The following is an 18677-nucleotide window of genomic DNA, read 5'->3' on the forward strand; positions in this document are numbered from 1 at the left end:
GACACTGAAATAAAAGAAGATGAACTCAAAAAAAAGGAAGATTTTACCTATTTTAGTTTTTTCCTAAGAGATATGGCTAAGCAGGTGTCACTTGTGTATGATGCTGCAATAGACTTCATAGCCCTAGGGTTAGGCTGTTAGCTAAACTAGCAGGGACTCACCAAATACCTCGTCAAAAGAAAAAGAAACAGTGGGAATTGTTTCTATTTCTATCTTAGCCCACATTGTGTTGAATGGTAGCTGCCCTTCAATGTATTAGGCCTGGCACTGAGGCGTGAGGAGAAGTAGAGAGGAAACGGGCATTAGGCTACTAATAACCTGTACAACTCGTTAAGGAAACAACAGTTGCTAGAACTACTGTAATCCTATACAAAAAGCGAAGATGGTGATGGTGAAATAACTAAAATAAGGTATAAGTAAAACACAACAAACAAAAGTAAAATAAATAAAAAAAATAAAAAATTAAATAAAAAAGGGGTCCTAAGAGCTGTAGGAAATTAAAAGGGGAAAGTAAATAAAAAAAATAAAAATAAAAATGGAATAAAATAAAAAATAAATAGAAATTTGATTTAATTAAATCTCAAATTTAATACAAATCAATGGGTGCTGTTGTCAGATTAACCGGAAGAGTCTGCTCACACTTCCGGGGTCACGTGTTGCTAGGAGACCAATGCAAGCTCACAACAAGGTATTTGTTAAATATAATAACAAAAGAGTATTTGTTAAATATAAAAACAAAATATATATTGTGTGTTTGATTGGTCCAGACGCTACAGGCGTAACATTTCCGTCACACGCTTGAGGTATTTGGCCAATCACAACGCACTGGATAGCTGGCCAATCAGAGCACACCTCGCTTTTTTAGAACGATGAGCTTTATAAAAATCGACGCGTTTCAGAGAGGCGGGGCATAAAGGAGCAACAATAATGTACATTATATGAAAAATTTGTTTTTTTTACCTTAAACTGCATTAAACACATTGCATTACATCAAATACACAAAATAATGTTCTTTTTAGCAACGGCATATGACCCCTTTAATTATTTGAATCAGTTTACAACTTGAATCATTCTGTTTCAAGTCATTTAGTTCTCATTCATTGTAATTTCACACAAGAACTAACCAGTACAATTCTTTAAATTCTTATTTTGTGTCCGTTGTGTTTGTTGTTTACCTTTCTAACTTTCCATTGGCACATTCATAAAATAAGTAACAATATTCAGTTCAAGAACTAGGCTTAATTGTTTTTATGAGTCAGATCTTTTCAATGAATTATTTGAATCAGTTTACAACTTTACAACTCATTCAATCGGCATTTTTTGTAATTAGATGCTAAGTGGAACCAGTAATGTTCCACAGAAGAATGTTATACGGGTTTGAAATGGCATGAGGGTGTGTAAATAATGACATAATTTTCCATTTTAGGTGTACTGATCCTAAGCACATTACATTGTACTGTTATTGCAACGCCTTTTCCTTGAAATTACCATAGTTGTCTACATTTTATGTTTACAATCATTACATTTATCAGGTGTATTTATTATTATACATTAGTATCAGGGATTTTTATATCTTACTCCGCCTACCTGTTTATTTTTTGTTCTGCCAAAAAAAATACATAAAATACAAAAATCAATATTCTCTTTTTGGTTGCAATAGATTTAACCAGATAAGATTTAAAAAGTGAATGATGAAACCTGCTCCAGGCACTGTATATGAAATAATTTGATAGAGAATGTCTGGTAGAGAGAGAATATGTAAACGAGAGAGAGGGAGAAAGATGCATGAAAGAGGGGGAGGGGAGGGGAGGGGGGGCATGAATAATGCTGTTAAATATAGGAGGGCCGGAGCCTGGAGACATAGCCTTGTCTTCTTCAGTGCGATGTCAGTTTAATGGAGAGCTTTACCTTTTTTCGGATGCATCAGATTACAAGGTCAAGATGCAATCTTCCTCCCTGGCTCCACATTAGCGCCGGTACTCAGACCTGATGGCTTTGACCCGCTGAGCTCTAGAGGATGGCCACACACTGGCATCTGGGCTTTGGTCAGGGTCAGATGCCATTTCAGCACTGACCGCTGTTTCTAACAAGGAACTGAGTTGGCAGAGAGTCCCACCAGCATCTTATCTGTGTCTCCACTAGGTTTTTAGGTAATAGTTTTTCCTCCTCTTACTGCTAAGCTTTGAGATTTCAGCCGCTCATGGGTTCTTGATCCTGTTATACTATTGAACACAAAATAGCCACGGTCTGTTCTGGAAGGACGAGACGCTCTTTGGGCAATTCTGTTGTTCATAACCATAGTCTCATTTATAATGAATATAAAGATGTGTGGGTCTGTTCACCATCAGCGGCAGATGGCAGGTTCATCCCTCTAGTTATGCAGGATTTGTTTTTCTAGTCTGATGATTTATCAAGTCTGTACTGTTATGATTGAAAAGTCTGACAAACACGGCTGATTCACATTCACGGGTCAGTTCCCCAGTGCGTGTTTAATATGCATTTAAATTAAGATTATTCCTGTTGCGTTTCCTGTGTGTGTGTGTGTGTGTGTGTGTGTGTGTGTGTGTGTGTGTGTGTGTGTGTGCGTGTGTGTGTGTGGGTGAGTGAGTGAAAAAGGCAAAATATTCTTTGTTCCTTCACTACGTTTGCAGTGACTATATAACAGCCATAGCAATCAAAAGATGAGTTGGTGATACATTTGATGTGGGGAAAAGGGAAGGAGCCACAAAAAGGACACAATGACCTTCAATCATTTGTTTTTCTTTCTCTATTGATAATATTTCCTTATTTCTCTGTTGAGGGGAAGTAGGGGTGGGCGATATGAGCTAAAATTCATATCACGATATTTTACACTGTCCAGGCGATATCGATATTATATTGCGATATGAGAAAAAAAATACAGGCAAAACATTTTAACCTTATATAACTAAAAAAAAGTGAGGGATTGGACATAGGGTCGCCGTGATTTTGCCAAGTAAGACATGTACCTGTATCAACATTTTTTGACAAGGGAGTTAAACTGTGTTACTCATCAGTTGCTCAGTAACATTTTAGGTTTTTTAAAAGCATGTGACAATGTGATACGTGCGACAAACATCTTCCTAAATTCGTAATGAGAATCATTTATAAATCTGCATTCTGTTGTCAACAAAAAGCACTGAGATCTCCTGTGGGTTTCTGCCAAAATAAAAGCCAAGAAAAACGTCTCAGGTTACTTATGTAACCATGGTTCCCTGAGTAGGGAATGAGACACTGTGTCCTCTAGGGGTCGCTATGGGGAACGCCTCATCGTGACCCGTGTCTGAAGCATACATTGAAAAAATACCAACAACACGTTGGCCGGCGACAGCCCATGACGTCACTACCGCTGCGACTATAGTATAAATAGGCGCCGGTAGAACATGTCATTCACTTCTTAGTCTGAAGCTTGCATTCGAAGCATGGCAGGAAGCCTAGAGGACGCAGTGTCTCGTTCCCTACTCAGGGCACCATGGTTACATAAGTAACCTGAGATGTTCCTTTTCAAGGGAACTTCGATCTGCGTCCTCTAGGGGTCGTTATGGGGAACGATATACCCACGCCACCATGCTGAGGGGAGTGCGGGCCAGAACCCATGGCGAGCACTAAGTACCAACTCTACCATATTGCCATGAGTTCACCTGATGCTACTGGTTCCAGGTGTTCTGGGAAAACAGAACTCAACTCTCATGTGAGAGGAGAACTCCGAACTCAGAAAGAATAGCGTGCTCATAGGCAACCCTTTGGTAAAGGGGAGCGCTGCTAATACTACCACGAGAACAGCCCACGGAGTGAACCCGGGCGCTCGATAGGAAGCAGCATGCTCATAGTAACCCTCAATGGGATAAAAAGAGAATCACAATGCTGAAAATGTCAGGTTTATGGACCTGTCTGTGTGTGTTTTTGCTCCTTGTGACCCAGTTTCTGTCTCCCATTGATTGTGTTAATTTGATTCCAGGTGTGTCTAGTTCTTCCCCCAATTATCCTGTGTTTAAAAGCCCTAGTCCTTTCAGTCAGTGTTTGTCGGTTCTGAACGTCATTCTATGTGTTCCTCTGTCTCCTACGTACCCCTTGTGTTTGGATTATTAAAAGACTGTGGTTTGAAGCTATCTCCGTGTCTCCTCGTTCCATGCTCCGAGTGAAGTGTGATAGAAGAACCGACCTAAACAGTTACCTCCGTTTGTACCCTCCATTTTGTTTCCGTTTTTCTCCCAGTGTTTTTCTTTCCGTTGTGTCTCCATAGATCCCTTCACTCGCCCCAAATTCCTCCTCATCCTGCTGGAGCAGGGAGACAAAACTCTCGAGTACCATACCAAACTGTTCCTGTTGGTCGCTAACATCACCAGCTACCTGGACGGCGCTGTCGTCCGAAGATGGTTCTCGGGAGGAATTCGCCGCCTTCGTGGAGTGGACTCTGGTGAGAAAATGGGTCGCCACTCACCATCTGCCCCATGGATGATCTCGCCAGATCCACTCCGGTCCCAGAGCCCAGCCCACCATCTCTCCGCAGTACGGAGCATCAGCCTGAGCCCACCGATGACGGAGAGCCATTTCCCGCCGCGAGCCAGAGCAAAGCCAAGCGACTGAGCAGAGGATCGCCCTGGAAGTTGATCCCAACCCGTCAGACCAGGTGTGAGAGCCGGCGACAGAGCCCACCACGAGGGAGCAAGCCGTGGGCGGCGTGAGTGCAGAGTGGAACTCCGCCCCCTGCATCGCGGCTGAGGGTGAGCTGAATATGGCGCAGCAAAAGGGTCAAAACGAAGAGGGGAGGGATCCAGCCCCCGAATCCAGCTCAGAGCGCCCTCCAGTGCCCGCTCCTAGAAAGCACCCTCCAATGCCTGCTCCTAAAAAGCGCCCTCCAGTGGCTGCTCCTCGAAAATGCCCGCCCTCCCACTCGCTCCAGCCTCCTCCACCGCTGTCAGCTGGCAGCCCCCTGCTTGCCCTCAGCCCACTATCATTGTGGTGCGAGCCCTGCGGGACTGCCATCCTCCAGCGTCGCCAGGGTTGGAGTATCCCTCACTTCCGCCTCCAGCATCCGAGGCCTGGACTCCGCCTCGGCCCGTAGACCCAGCGGCTCCACCTCGGCTCCTAGCTCCCTCGCCTCCACCGTCAACCATCGTTCTATCAGCTCCACCGGGCTCCCTCGTCCCTCCGCTCCACATTGGTCGGGCGTCGACCTGCCATCGCCTCTGGACTCCTCTCCTCTGGCTGCGCCTCGTCGCTCCGTTCCACCGGCTCCTTTGGGCTCCTTCCTCCCGCCAGCTCCACCTTGGTCCTCAGTCGCTCCGGCTCCGCCGCGGATCTCCGGATCGCCGCCTCCACCTTGGTCGCCAGAGCCCTCGGCTCCACCCTTGCCCCCCGGATCCTCGGCATCCCCCTGGCTCGTTGGCTCTCTGTCTCCGCCTCGGGCTCCTCCTCCTCCACCTGCTCCGCCGCCGTTGGTCGCCCCCTGGAGTCGGCGGCCATCCCTCTTCCATGGCTTAGCTCCCTCGCCTCCACCGTCAACCATCGTTCTATCAGCTCCACCGGGCTCCCTCGTCCCTCCGCTCCACATTGGTCGGGCGTCGACCTGCCATCGCCTCTGGACTCCTCTCCTCTGGCTGCGCCTCGTCGCTCCGTTCCACCGGCTCCTTTGGGCTCCTTCCTCCCGCCAGCTCCACCTTGGTCCTCAGTCGCTCCGGCTCCGCCGCGGATCTCCGGATCGCCGCCTCCACCTTGGTCGCCAGAGCCCTCGGCTCCACCCTTGCCCCCCGGATCCTCGGCATCCCCCTGGCTCGTTGGCTCTCTGTCTCCGCCTCGGGCTCCTCCTCCTCCACCTGCTCCGCCGCCGTTGGTCGCCCCCTGGAGTCGGCGGCCATCCCTCTTCCATGGCTCCTCCCACCGTCGGCTCCACCGTGGGCCGCTGTTATGGCTGTGGCCTGGGTCTTGCTGAGCTCCTCCTGCTCCGGGTCCCTCCTGTCTCCTCCCTGGCTCCTCCCTCCTTTGTCGCCCCCCTGGTATCTATCTGCCGGCCTCCTCCCGGATATCCGTCCTCCTCCGGAACCTCCTCCCAAGTTCCCACCCATTCCCCTCCCCATGTTGTTTCTACGGTGCGAGGACGCACCTTCCGGTAGGGAGCGTTATGTCAGGGTTATGGACCTGTCTGTGTGTGTTTTTGCTCCTTGTGACACAGTTTCTGTCTCCCGTTGATTGTGTTAATTTGATTCCAGGTGTGTCTAGTTCTTCCCCCAATTATCCTGTTTAAAAGCCCTAGTCCTTTCAGTCAGTGTTTGTCGGTTCTGAACGTCATTCTATGTGTTCCTGTGTCTCCTTGTGTTTGGATTATTAAAAGACTGTGATTTGAAGCTATCTCCGTGTCTCCTCGTTCCGTGCTCCGAGTGAAGTGTGACAGAAAAAGCATTTTCAGAAACAACATTTGGATTTGAAATCAAAATAATGGATAAATGTTGTGTTTGTGGTAAACAGCCGCGGATCAGGAGCGCACTGCAAACGCATCCTGTGTGAAAGCAAAATGAGTCCGTGCTGCTTCTGCACCGCATACACATACTGTATATGCACTGCAGACGGAGTATGTGTGAACTTGGCACAACAAATCTAGTTCAACATCTGAGGCAACGCCACAAAGAGCTCTATGACCAATGCATGGCAAAAAAAAATCCCTGGACACAGGTTTTTTTTTTTTTCTGCCATATGTCTATTCTAGAGACATTTTGTTACACCTTTACTTAGTGATTATTTTGCCTTATGTCTGTTCTAGAGACATGTTACAGCTTTTTGATAAAGCTCTAATTGGTTTTCTTTTGGAAATATGTTTCAAATTCACACTGAATGCATTTATGACTGTAAAGCATGTCTGTGTGTCAAAATCGTGATTAAAATCGAAATCGCAAAATTGATCAAAGAAATCATAATAGGAGTGTTTCATTTTGTTTGGCTTCGGATAAGAATTTTAATTTCGGTGCATCCCTATATTATACCTATCAAAACTTTAGTATTTATTTTAAGAAAATAATATTTATTTTCAGTAAGGATGCATTAAAAGCATCAAAAGTAACAGTAAAGACATTTATAATGTTACAGAAGCTTTCTATTTTGAATAAATGCTGTTCTGTTCATCAAAAAAAATCACTGTTTCCACAAAAATATTAAGCAGCACAACTGTTTTCAACTGTTTTGACCCATTTTAGTGTCTGCTAATACTAAGTTGTGTTGGTTATTTATATAATTCTGTGTGATTTATTACTTAAATAAAAAGCACATATATGAAATTTCAGTTGTCATCCTGCTGTCCATGAAAACTTCCTGTAGGTATCCCTCTTGTGATCTCCAGTTGTCCTGTGGTTTATGTCATTGCCAGCATGACAGCCACAGACACACATACATGTCATTGAATGATGTATGAGCATCAGTGCTTAGCTGACTGAAGAGGCTCTATTTCAAAATTCATGAGATCAGATGTTTATTCTGAGCACAGAAGTCATAGCAAAGTTCCTTAGCGACAAGACAATTGTCAGAAGAACTCTTTTTGTTCATGCATGCTTTCTTAAAAGACGTAATGCAACTCTTATCTCTTCCTTCTTTAAGGTGAAGAGGGTCAGCTGTTTCTGCATTAGCTCATCTCTTGGCCTCAATCTGAGGATGTGATGACACCGGCGCACTTGACGCGGAACTTAGTCCCGAGCAACTGCCGCTTGCCTTACAAGGCTGTAAAAGCTGCACGCTTTCAAACCAACGCTCCATTCATGCATTCAGCCAGACCTGTTGTGTCCACACTTTTCATGTTTGAGCTCATTAACCAACATTCATTTCCATCCTCAAATTGCAACATGCCACTCCAAACCTCCTCCACCACAGGAAGTCTTGCAGGGTTCTGTTAGACCGTTGGCACTCACTGCTTTGTGCCTTTCCGAGGACATTAGGGGCCACTAAGGTGCTTTGGTTTAGACAGAGTGCCAAGACACTGTTGCGTCTGACCGACACTCCACAGGAAGGACAGAAATAGAGATTGAGGAAGAGGCGGGCTTAGAGTGAATACTGTGTGAGCCGTTGGACATCGTTTGCACATTTTCTGCTCTTTGATCGTACGATTACCAAGCTAGCTATAATCGCATCTGCTCGCGTCTGCCAGAACCTGTGTGTGTGCAAGGGGCTGCTTTTTGAGGCCATTAACAAAGGCCTTGGGCAAACAGACAAGAATCTGTTCAAATACAGGGCGGAAGCTCCCCTAATGAGGATGTTTACCAATGCAGGGAAAAAACGAGAGCAAACAGGGATGTGGACACGTGGCCGTCAACACCTCCCAGCTTGGTCCTGTCACCTCCGCCACTGATGGGGGAGCCGGGGCTCTCGTTTCTGCCCTCATCACCCCGGCAGCAGTCAGACATGCCCGCGATGACATCTCGTCCCGAGCAAGCCGCTCGGGTTTGACATCTCCACTGGCACTAATTCCTGTGTCTCTTATTAGGATGTATTGTGAGCTCATTTTGTGCTATTGTTACAGCCCTCTTTTAGTCATATCTGTCACCTCCCTCCCTCCCTCCTTTCCTCTCCTCTCCTCTCCCTCTTCGTTGCTCTGTGCCAGGTGCTCTTATAACCTGCGCAGACAGGCAGACAGAAACCGAAAGGGAGAGAGAGGCGGATAAGATAGATAGATAGATAAATAGAGAGAGAGAAAGGAGCGGAAATGTCTTAAGAGATAGCAAGGAGCTTTTCTCCTGATAATAAGGCTGGAAACCATTGTTAGTGGTGCAAACAAATGGCAAGTCTGGCTTTTGTGTCATGGTTAAATATACTTAACTCGCTACATGGTGTAAAGTGGAATAAAGCGTGACCTCGGTGCAGCTAGGGAATAAAGAGTTGTTTCTCCTCAAGCTATTAGATCATTGCAGGTTGATCATTTTTGGAATGCTATTCGTGATTTGCTCAGATTGCTGGAGGATGTGCACACCTGCAGCTCTGTACCTCTCTTGTGGGAGCAGATGGCATCAGGTTTGATTGTTTGGTCCAAACCCAAGTTTGATTCCACCTTTCTTTTCACATTGTGTTTTTTAGCTGCAAATTGTATGTTGTACGAGGGATGTGCAAATATCTAAAAATTGATTTTTGAACAAAAAATTGGGGTTGGTAAGATTTTGTATTATTCATGAAAGAAGTCTCCTGTGCTCACCAAGGCTGCATTTATCATTTATTTATTTGATCAAAAATACAGTAAAAACAGTAATATAGTGAAATATTATTACCATTTAAAAGATCTATTTTAATACATTTAATACATTTTCAAATGTATACATTTTTCTGTGATGGCATTACTCCAATCTGCAGTGTCACATGATCCTTTAGAAATCATTCTAATATGCTTTTATTATTATAAGTGTTGAAAACAGTTTTGGTGCTTAATATTTTTGTGAAAACCATGATTCTTTGATAAACAAAAAGTTTAATTGAACAGCATTTATTTGAAATAGAAATCTCTTTAAACATTATAAATGTCTGTATTGTCACTTTTGATCAATTTAATGCATCTTTGCTGGATTAAAGTACTAAATTCATTACAAATATCTTACTGACCTGAAACGTTTATATGGTAGTGTATATAATACTTTTTTTTTAGTGGCTCTAAAAATTAAAAGCATTATTTGTTTCACTTTTATACAACAGTCCTGGTCCTCAAATCTGATCGGCTGGGTGGCTTGTTGACTGTGTTTACAGGTAGCAGACAGGATGTCAGTCTCCATGTTGCTGAGTTTTTTTCATTGGCTTTTTCTGTAGGTTACATCTTTATGCCAGTAAGTGGAGACAAGTGACTGTCTTTATGTCTTTATTAAATCATTTACAACTGATTTTTGCCTGAGAGTCATTGAATTATTAATTCAACCATCTTTCAAAATACTTATTCATTCAGGAATAAATCACCAGAGTTAATTATTAAAAATTAATTAAATTAATTAAAAATATAAAAAATTAACTTATTCGTTGTACTCTTATATAAAAACAATATCACATTCTGTACACAAAAATATCACATTGTTAATAAATAATATCAAAAACAATAACAAAAACTATTCTCAATTGTGCTGTTGGTCTGCCAGAGGTTGCAACAAAACCCTTAGTGATAATTCATTTATACTTTATACTTTCATTTATACAACATTCTTTCGTGATATTGCTTAATTTTTCTCATGTTTTAGCCTTTTTGGTAAAACCCAAGACTAAAAAAAAAATGGCACTTGAACAAATGACAATTAGTTTTATATGACTCTAATTAATGGACTGTAACACCGTTAGCTGCTTTATGTTGCATCAGCATATTTGAATTTTAAAGCCCTCAGAAAGCCGCTCACCATGTCTTTCTCTATCCCATTGTACCTGTCAAGTCACGGCCAGTTTTATCTGATATTTTTGGATTCAAACACTCTGTGTCCCAGCATGTGTTGGAAATTCACACAGGCCGTGTTGCACTACTTTCTCTCTCTCTCTTTTCGACTGAAGTTCTCTTGCCCGTGAAACACAGAATAATGTAATTCAAACATTTGGGTATAGGGCGGCCCCCTCGCTGGGCCAGCCCGGGCCCAAGCAGCGCCTGCAGGATGATCACGCACCGCTGTCAGCCACAATAAAACCACCACTTTACTTATTCAGTAGGGAACTGCGCAACCCAGTCTCATAAAAATACGTTGTTCTGCGTACATTTCTGCAACATCGTTTTTACGTACCTTACTGCATGTGTCGCCGCAGTTTCAAAGAGAAATGTCCACTGAGTGGCGCTAAAACACGGGTTCAATACGTCAACCCTGGCACATTTTTATTACGTTGATATAGGTACGTATTGCTGTGTTTTTATTACGTTTCTTCAGGTACGTATTGCGGCGATTCAGAATTCAAATATCTGGGGACTGTCGCTAAAAGTTAATGCTCTATCGTGTTGGAAATATGCCCAACACCAAACCCAACCCTAAACCTACCTGATAGTGTTAACAAATGCAAAACTGATATAAAAGCAAATTTTTTGATGCAACCGTGCCATTTTAACTTAACCTATTTAACCTATTGATATGAAGCTGGATATGTGCTGTGCTAACACTCAAAAGCATCAGTTTTCAAATCTTCCAGCATATTAAAAATGTTTTGAAGTCACAACATAATACTCTTCAAGTAATTGTGCGAAAATTACGCTTTATTAATCGAAACTCTGTAAATCATACTCCGTGTGAAAATAATTTAAAAGGTGTCGGAGTTTTACTGCCTCTAGTGTTCCTTTTTTTGGAAACTGCAGTGATATGTACTTATTGGTACGTATTTCGCATCTTGCAAAAATGTGCCCCCAGGTACGTGTTTGCCTTGAGACTGGGTTGGAACTGCGTGCTGTATGGGGATCTGGAGATCATGAATGAGAAAAGATACACGCACAGTTTTAGTTAGAGATGGGAATCAAAAACAATTGAATGATTCTGGTTCCGATTCCGCTTAACGATTCTGGTTCCTTAACAGATCCATTAAAGATTTTTTTCTGTGTTTTTAAGGAAATGTTTGAAAATAAACATCCAATATTTTTATTGCATATATTGCGTTCAACTATCTGTTAGTTTAGACTTTAATGGACTAGAAACGTAATAAGATTTATCTAAATATCTAATATCTTTAATTATCTAAAAATATGAAATGAAAAATATGGTAACCTCTTCATACACAAAAAGATTATTGGTTAATTATGAATTTAACAACATGAAAGTAATAAATTGTGGTTTAGTAAATTAATCAGATTATTCAGTAAATGGGCAGTTATGGGTTAATAATCATTTTTGATTAACTAAAACTAACCGACATTCAGTATTTTTCAAAAGACACTAGCTGAGCTGTACATTGTGTTTGAATTACTTAAATGATCTGCCTCACAAGAGTTTCTTGTTTGAGAATCAATCTACACTGGTCGAGCTATTTGTGTTTCATTAACAAACAATAACTGCCTCATAAGAATCAATTGTTTGCGAATCAAACTACATTGGTCGACATATATGTTATTGATTCACTAAACCGAACCAGCTCATAAGAGACATTTCTTAGGGAATCAGGCAATACTGGTTGAGTTATATGTGGTTGATTCACTCAAATGAACTGGCTCATAAGAGCCGTATTTTAGGAAATCAGATTACACCAGCAGGCATGGCTCGTCTATATGGGCAGGTGGGGCAGAGCCCCACCAAAATATTCATCCAAAACATAGACCTCTATATAAACTGAATCAACAATAAATTGTAAATGTGTTTAGCGTTCTGCAACAAATATTTTTCGGATTTTCTAGACTATTTTAAGTATTAGTAAGCAGTATATATAAAAATCCTGCGCATGGCTTTAGCAGGCATGTATGATACTAAGTGGTGCAGATGGTGCCTGAGACCTCTCGAACTCAACAGCGCCCCACAATTTTGCAACGTAAATCTGTGGTGAAAATGGTAACTGCAGCGCGCTCTAATTGAGAGCCATTGGGGCAGAGTTGAGACTGCCCCGCTTATTTTCACGTTGCCTTACGTAAACCTCGCTCCACCAACGATATCAATCCACTTCAGCTATGTGTCTGCATCAGGTCAGTAACTAGTTGCTCACACTAGTCTGTTTTTTCTATGTGGAGTAGTGGATCAAATTAACAAAGTAGGCTATACTTAAATCCTTTAGTTTAAATGTGCTCACATGAATAGCCTTTATATGGTTTTGTTTATTCTGAGAATAGACATATGATCTTCTTTCCTCACCTGAATTGCTCAGAATCTGCCCCACCTAAATTTACGGTCAGGAGCCACTACTGTACACCAGTCAAACTATGTGTTTAATTCACTAAAATGAACCTTTTTGTAAGAGTCATTTGTTATTGATTCCCGTCTCTAACTAAAACTATATTTGATCGCTAAAATGAACCGGCTCATAAGAGTCTTTTGTAAGTGAATCAGACTACACGGGTTGAGCTACATGTGTTTGATTCACTAAAACAAACTGGCTCAAAAGAGTAATTTGTTACTGAATCAGACTACACACTGGTTGAGCTATACGTGTTTGAATCACTAAAACAAACTGGCTCAAAAGAGTCATTCATTTGGGAATCAGAGCACACCATGTTTCACACTGTGGTTTCAGTTGATTCAGTAAACAGCAGAGCAGTAAACACTATTAGAGTTTTGGCTATTTTTATTATTAACTATTGACTGTTGATTCCGGTATTTGTTTTTAATAAAGAAACCAGTTCTTGATACCTAGTCGTAGTTTCAGTGCACATTTCCTCCCAGCACACATTCCTTACAAATTTCAAACAGGAGTGCATGGGTGGATGCTGCTGGGGGTCTTGTGATTAAACCCAAAAACCCCAACCGAGACACTCACACCTACGTGCACGTAAATGCAAACACACATTCACACGTTCACAAACACCTACTTGTTTACGCAGGGGGCCAGTGCCTCACGCGGCTTTGCCAACAGCCTGAAGATCGAGAGAAATCGATGGTATCATTTGATTGCATCAGCAATGTTTTGTCACTTTCGTGACCTACGGCTGTGAATTCTCCTGGAAGTTTATTTAGAAAGGGGCTGTCCCTCATTTTAACTATACACTATTCATTTACACTGTCTGCTCTAGGGAAAGAACCTAATTATTTCCTTATAAATGGCCCTGTAACAGGAGGGGGATGAACTCTGTCATTTCCTTGTGCCAAATGCAGATAAGTATTTATGTTTGAGTGTAGGATTCGGCTATACAGATGCGTGAAAGACGCTTTAGTTAGTCTGCAGTGAGTTGGCTGGAGAAGGAAACAGCAGACACCGTTGTGCGTAGGAGTGATGAGACAGTGGAAGCCCTGGCACAGAGACCCTGTCTTATACGCTCTTCTTCCTTTATTTCCCTATTTCCTCCTTCTCTTCCTCTGTGAGTGGGCTCACAGGGAGCCGGGCTTAATGTTATGGATTTGAGCTGTCTTCTTTGTCCCTGCCCCCTCTTTCGCTCTATCATTCGATGTGTTTCTCTCTCTGGGCTGAACTCTGTCCCGGAGGAATTTGGCTTCACAGATGTGGAGTGTCTGTTGAAGAGGAGGGATGTGCTCGTCTCAAATCCCGTGGTGAAAACACATAATTTCCCTATACATGGCAATTAGACATGCTACACATTACAGACCTTCTATCAGACACTAAATGTGTGAGCTTTAGATCTGCTGCTGCTTTGTTTTTTGCCAGAATTAGGGCTGCAACTAATGATTAATTTGGTAACTGATAATCCAATGATTATCCAGTAATTTTACTGACATACATACCTAGGCATAACCAATGCATGTATTATGTATATATTTCATTTTGGTATTTTAGTATTTTACTGTTTGCATACTGTATATTTTTGTCATCACAGGAATAAATTACATTTTAAAGTATATTAAAATTTAAAATTGTTATTTAAATTGTAGTAATACTTCACAATATTACTGTTTTTAATGTATTTCTGATCAAATACAGCCTCAAAGAAAAACATCAAAGATCATATTTTAAAAATCATCTTTCAAAAACATTAAAAAAATTGAATTTTAATGAATTTAAAATCGCAATTTGACTATCACTACATATTTGAATCTTCCATATTCCAATTCTGTAATGCAATTTTTATTTTGGAATTAGTTTACTATTTCTCCCATCCTCACAGCCTTGATATATTATTTATATTTGATAAATGTTTGCTTTTATCAGTATAGTTTTGGCTAGTCAGCTAGCTGTACATTAACTTATAATATCAGGTTTGTCTTGGTTAAACCTTCAGAATTTCCTGTTTGAATATTGTTGCTTAGAATATGGTGAATTAGGCTAATCACGGTAATGTTGGGTTATCTGAGGCTGACCTTGGCTAACCCGATACAAAAGTACAGCCGTGTCCCAGATTACCATAATGCACTCTATTGTGCAGTTATCTTTTTTTTCCTCTCTGATATTGCTGTTTAGGTCAACAATGTGCATGTACACCACAGGGGGACATAAGAGGTATAAACTAGATACAGATATCTAGGAAACTGGCTGCCTGTTTCAGCAGTCAATTATTCAGTTAAGTGGTCTTTGACTGCAAAATGCTGTAATTGACCAATCAGAATCAAATATCCTGAGTCAACCGTTCCCAAACTTTTGAGTCTAGTTGTTCCATTTATTGTCTATGTTTTTCCCATTACAGTGGAACAATGGAGAATGTGTCTTCTAATTGAGTATGTTTGCAATCATAAGCTCTAAGTCTGTTCCTAATGTTCTGCTTTCTTTTCCTCTCTTTTTTTCAGGATGCCTTCGTGGAGTTGTACGGTCAGCAGAGAGATTCTATGTTCCACCCATTGTCGTACCTAACGAAAGTGCTTGGATTGGCAGCACTAGGCTTGGCAGGAGTGACCATCGGAGCCTTTTTCGCTCAGAAGTGACGGCTCTACGGGTCTCTTCACCAAACTATCTCACTTTCTCTGCCTGTCTTTCCTCTTCAGCTTATCAAAGCATCTTTCAGTGCCGCACTGCCCCGCTAAGCCCAGCACCAGTGCCCTTCAAAGGCCGTTGCTGATCCGACGCCCCTCCAGCCACGGGAGCTGCGGCACTCACGCTCTTTCACCCTCTCTAGAGTGAAGAAAATGCAAAGAAAAAGAATACAGAATGAGGACTCGCCGGAACGCTCTCACACTTTGACTATGATGCTCGTCACTGCCATGTACAGTTGCACTCGCACAGAGATCGACACACAAAACACGTGCACACACGAACACTTGCTCACATACTTCATATGGACGCAAAAATACAACAAAAGAACGTTTTATCTTTAAAGTTTGTTTCTTATGTACGAAACAAGTACAAAGAGATTTTTAAACTTAAGATTGTGCTTTTTTGACATTTTGATATCAGGTTTTTTGGCATTTTGTAGCATGAATCAAAAAGAAAAAAGAGGGAGGAAAATAAGAAAGTTTGCCGGCGTGAATGTAAATAACGTCTCCACTATCTGCATGTGTGGAGAAAGAGACTCTTTTAGCTACTTTTTTATTGCATGATGACATTTTGAACTCGACCACCCACCCTTCTGTGTTGATTCGGGGTGTTTTTATTTTTTGTTTTTGTTTATTTCCGTCTTCCACTCCATTGGATGGACCTCTTGAGATCTCCCGTCAAACCAACAGATGTTGAGCATTCCTCATTAAAAAATTCCTCTTTGATTTGCTCTGTGTCTTACTGTTTGGTGAGCACAAAGAGTGTGCCGACATCCAAACCAAAGCGGCTATCATGATGTAATCGGGTCATGGAGTTGTCTGACCCAAATCGCTCCTCTTGAATGTAAAGACATTTGGAAGTTTGGATTCTGAAAAGTTTCCCATTGTATATTGTAATACATTTGCATTTTTTTGTATATAATTTTTTTTATTTGTGCAAAATGCATTAAAAGAGCAATTTTGAGGGTATTGTGTATGTATAATGTCCGTGTACATGTAGTGTGAGTGTGTGTACATCTGTAAATAGATTGTGTTGGATTTGGCTGTGTTCTGGTGGAGAACGTGGGCAGCCCGCCACTTATGTCCAGCCCAGCCAGGTGTGTGTGTGCGCGTCTGCAGATGAAACAGGCAGGTGGCAGCTGGGAACAGAAGTTCATTCAGGCTGGCATGATAGGCATGCAGGCCAGCAGGGCTTTGAAAAGACTTTGTACACAACGGACTATGTAATACACGGCCCAGGTGTATCACTTTTCCCTCCTCACCGCTCCCAATGTTATCTTTCTGGCATGGTAGATTACAGATGCCTTGTGAGCTATAGATTTTTGGATGCCCCCACAACCAAAAAAATCCAATCTGTCTGCTGTAACTTCCGCCCCAGAGAGAGTCTCATCTAGTGCTATCTCTCAACTTCCGCGTTATGTTCCTCTGGGAGAGTAGATTTCTCATTCACAGGAAGATACTGAGACACCAGCTTGTCCTAATGTCTTTTTTCTCCCTCAGATGTTCATTAAAGTCACTGATATAGATTTAGCACTCTGCATCTCCATGTCAGGGCAAAAGCCCACTCAGACCAAACAAAGACTATGGCCAACGTTTCGATATCTTCTGCATTTAGTACATTTTGTTTAGAAAGTTTGTTAATATATGAGCCATATGCTGGAATCTTGATAAAATAGAATCATTTCAAGAGAGCGCAAGGTTGTGCAAAAGGTGACACTGGAATTGTTTAAAGATATACTATTATTTTAATTCCACTTCGTTAATTTCAAATTCCGAAATTAAATTGAAAAACGTTCTAAATTCCATTTTAAATGGCGCACAACTGATACAGTGTCTACAGACTTCAGTCAAAGTGGACAGCATATTTAATGTGGCGTGAACAAAAAAGAGTCTGTGAAGGATGGAAGTAAATGATTGGATGTCTAATTTACTTTACTTTTATTTTTTGTCCACTTGAAAATTGTGGAAAGACATATTTCAGTAATTTGTTGGCTAAACAGCCCTTAGTATACAAGAGTACGACATAAACAAACTACTTCTTTCCATCACAGTCTCATTTTCATTCAAGTCAATACTCTAACTAAGGATCCATGTAAGGATCGACTTTATCTAGTCTATCAACACAGCTCTCTCGAGTGTATAGCGGTACAGATTAAACATTCGCTATCTAATAGTGTACTATATTGCTGCACCCTTTATCGGTTGGTGCAGGACTGTATCAGAATATGCTAAAGCGAGTTTTGAGGACTCACACTGTAAGATAATTTTACTTTAGCTGCTAAAGATCTAGCAACGTAAGACGACAGGGTGTGAAGTTGAGCTTCTCCCTGTTGCTGCACCATATGAAGCTGCTCGTGGATGAACCAGCATATAACTGCCACTGCTGGAGCGGAACTAGCCCATCCACTCCTTAGGTCTCACTTTTCCTCTGGTTAGGAGAAGCTGAGAAGTCTATTACAATCAGACTCTAGATGCACCTACTTGAGTCTAAGAGGCCTTATGTATTTGATTAAATAGCATCAACCTGTGATTGGCGATTTTCAAAATCAGTTTGTGTCAAATTCTTCTGCACCTTTTAAGAAGCAATGCCTCTTCAACAAGTGTAATCGAGCAGCGATTGTTTGTCGGGGAACATTTTTATTTGACAAAAAAGAGACTAAGAAAGTGGAAGGTGAAGGATTCAGGAAATTAATGCGCAGTCTAGTAGTTGGATGTGTGTATGAGTCATAAGTTTCGTACGTAGCGGTGTGTGTATACATAAAAATCTTTTGCATTGTAAAGTGCCATTCACACAGAATGCATTTTTTTTGTGTTTAAAAACACAAGACACAGGAAAGTGGAATGGAAAAGCCACAAAGTATAGAACTTTTTTAGGATGTCATGTAATGCATGAGACACGAACGCAACAGTCAAATGCATTCGTCCAGAGCATGTTTACATAGAAAACTATTTAAAAAATGTGTAATGCAATGCAAAAATGTGTTCTGTGTGAATGGCCCTTAAAACTGTGTCCTAACCATGATAAATCTAAATCCTACTCCATATAACAGCACGTTAAAGCTGAAGTGTGTCATTCGCTAGACTGAGTTGACTGTTTTTAAACAGGTTTCCCAAACACTCCGCCCGGAGACGAATCAATAGCCCCGCCCCCAAACACACCCCATTGGCTGAACCAGTGTTGCTGTTGTTGGG

General features: G+C 41.6%; 1 protein-coding gene across 1 annotated transcript in view; it reads left to right on the top strand.

The window, feature by feature from the left end:
- Positions 1 to 15945, top strand: part of bcl2a (BCL2 apoptosis regulator a) — a 67728-nt gene extending 51783 nt beyond the window's left edge. The window contains exon 2 of the mRNA XM_016242208.1: positions 15303 to 15945. Within this exon, the coding sequence (XP_016097694.1) occupies positions 15303 to 15437 (135 nt within the window). The 3' untranslated portion in view covers positions 15438 to 15945. The remainder of the gene's footprint in view (positions 1 to 15302) is intronic.
- Positions 15946 to 18677: the final 2732 nt, after the last annotated feature.

Source organism: Sinocyclocheilus grahami, unplaced genomic scaffold (assembly GCF_001515645.1).
Source record: "Sinocyclocheilus grahami isolate Dianchi unplaced genomic scaffold, SAMN03320097.WGS_v1.1 scaffold648.1, whole genome shotgun sequence".
NCBI classification, from domain to species: Eukaryota; Metazoa; Chordata; class Actinopteri; order Cypriniformes; family Cyprinidae; genus Sinocyclocheilus; species Sinocyclocheilus grahami.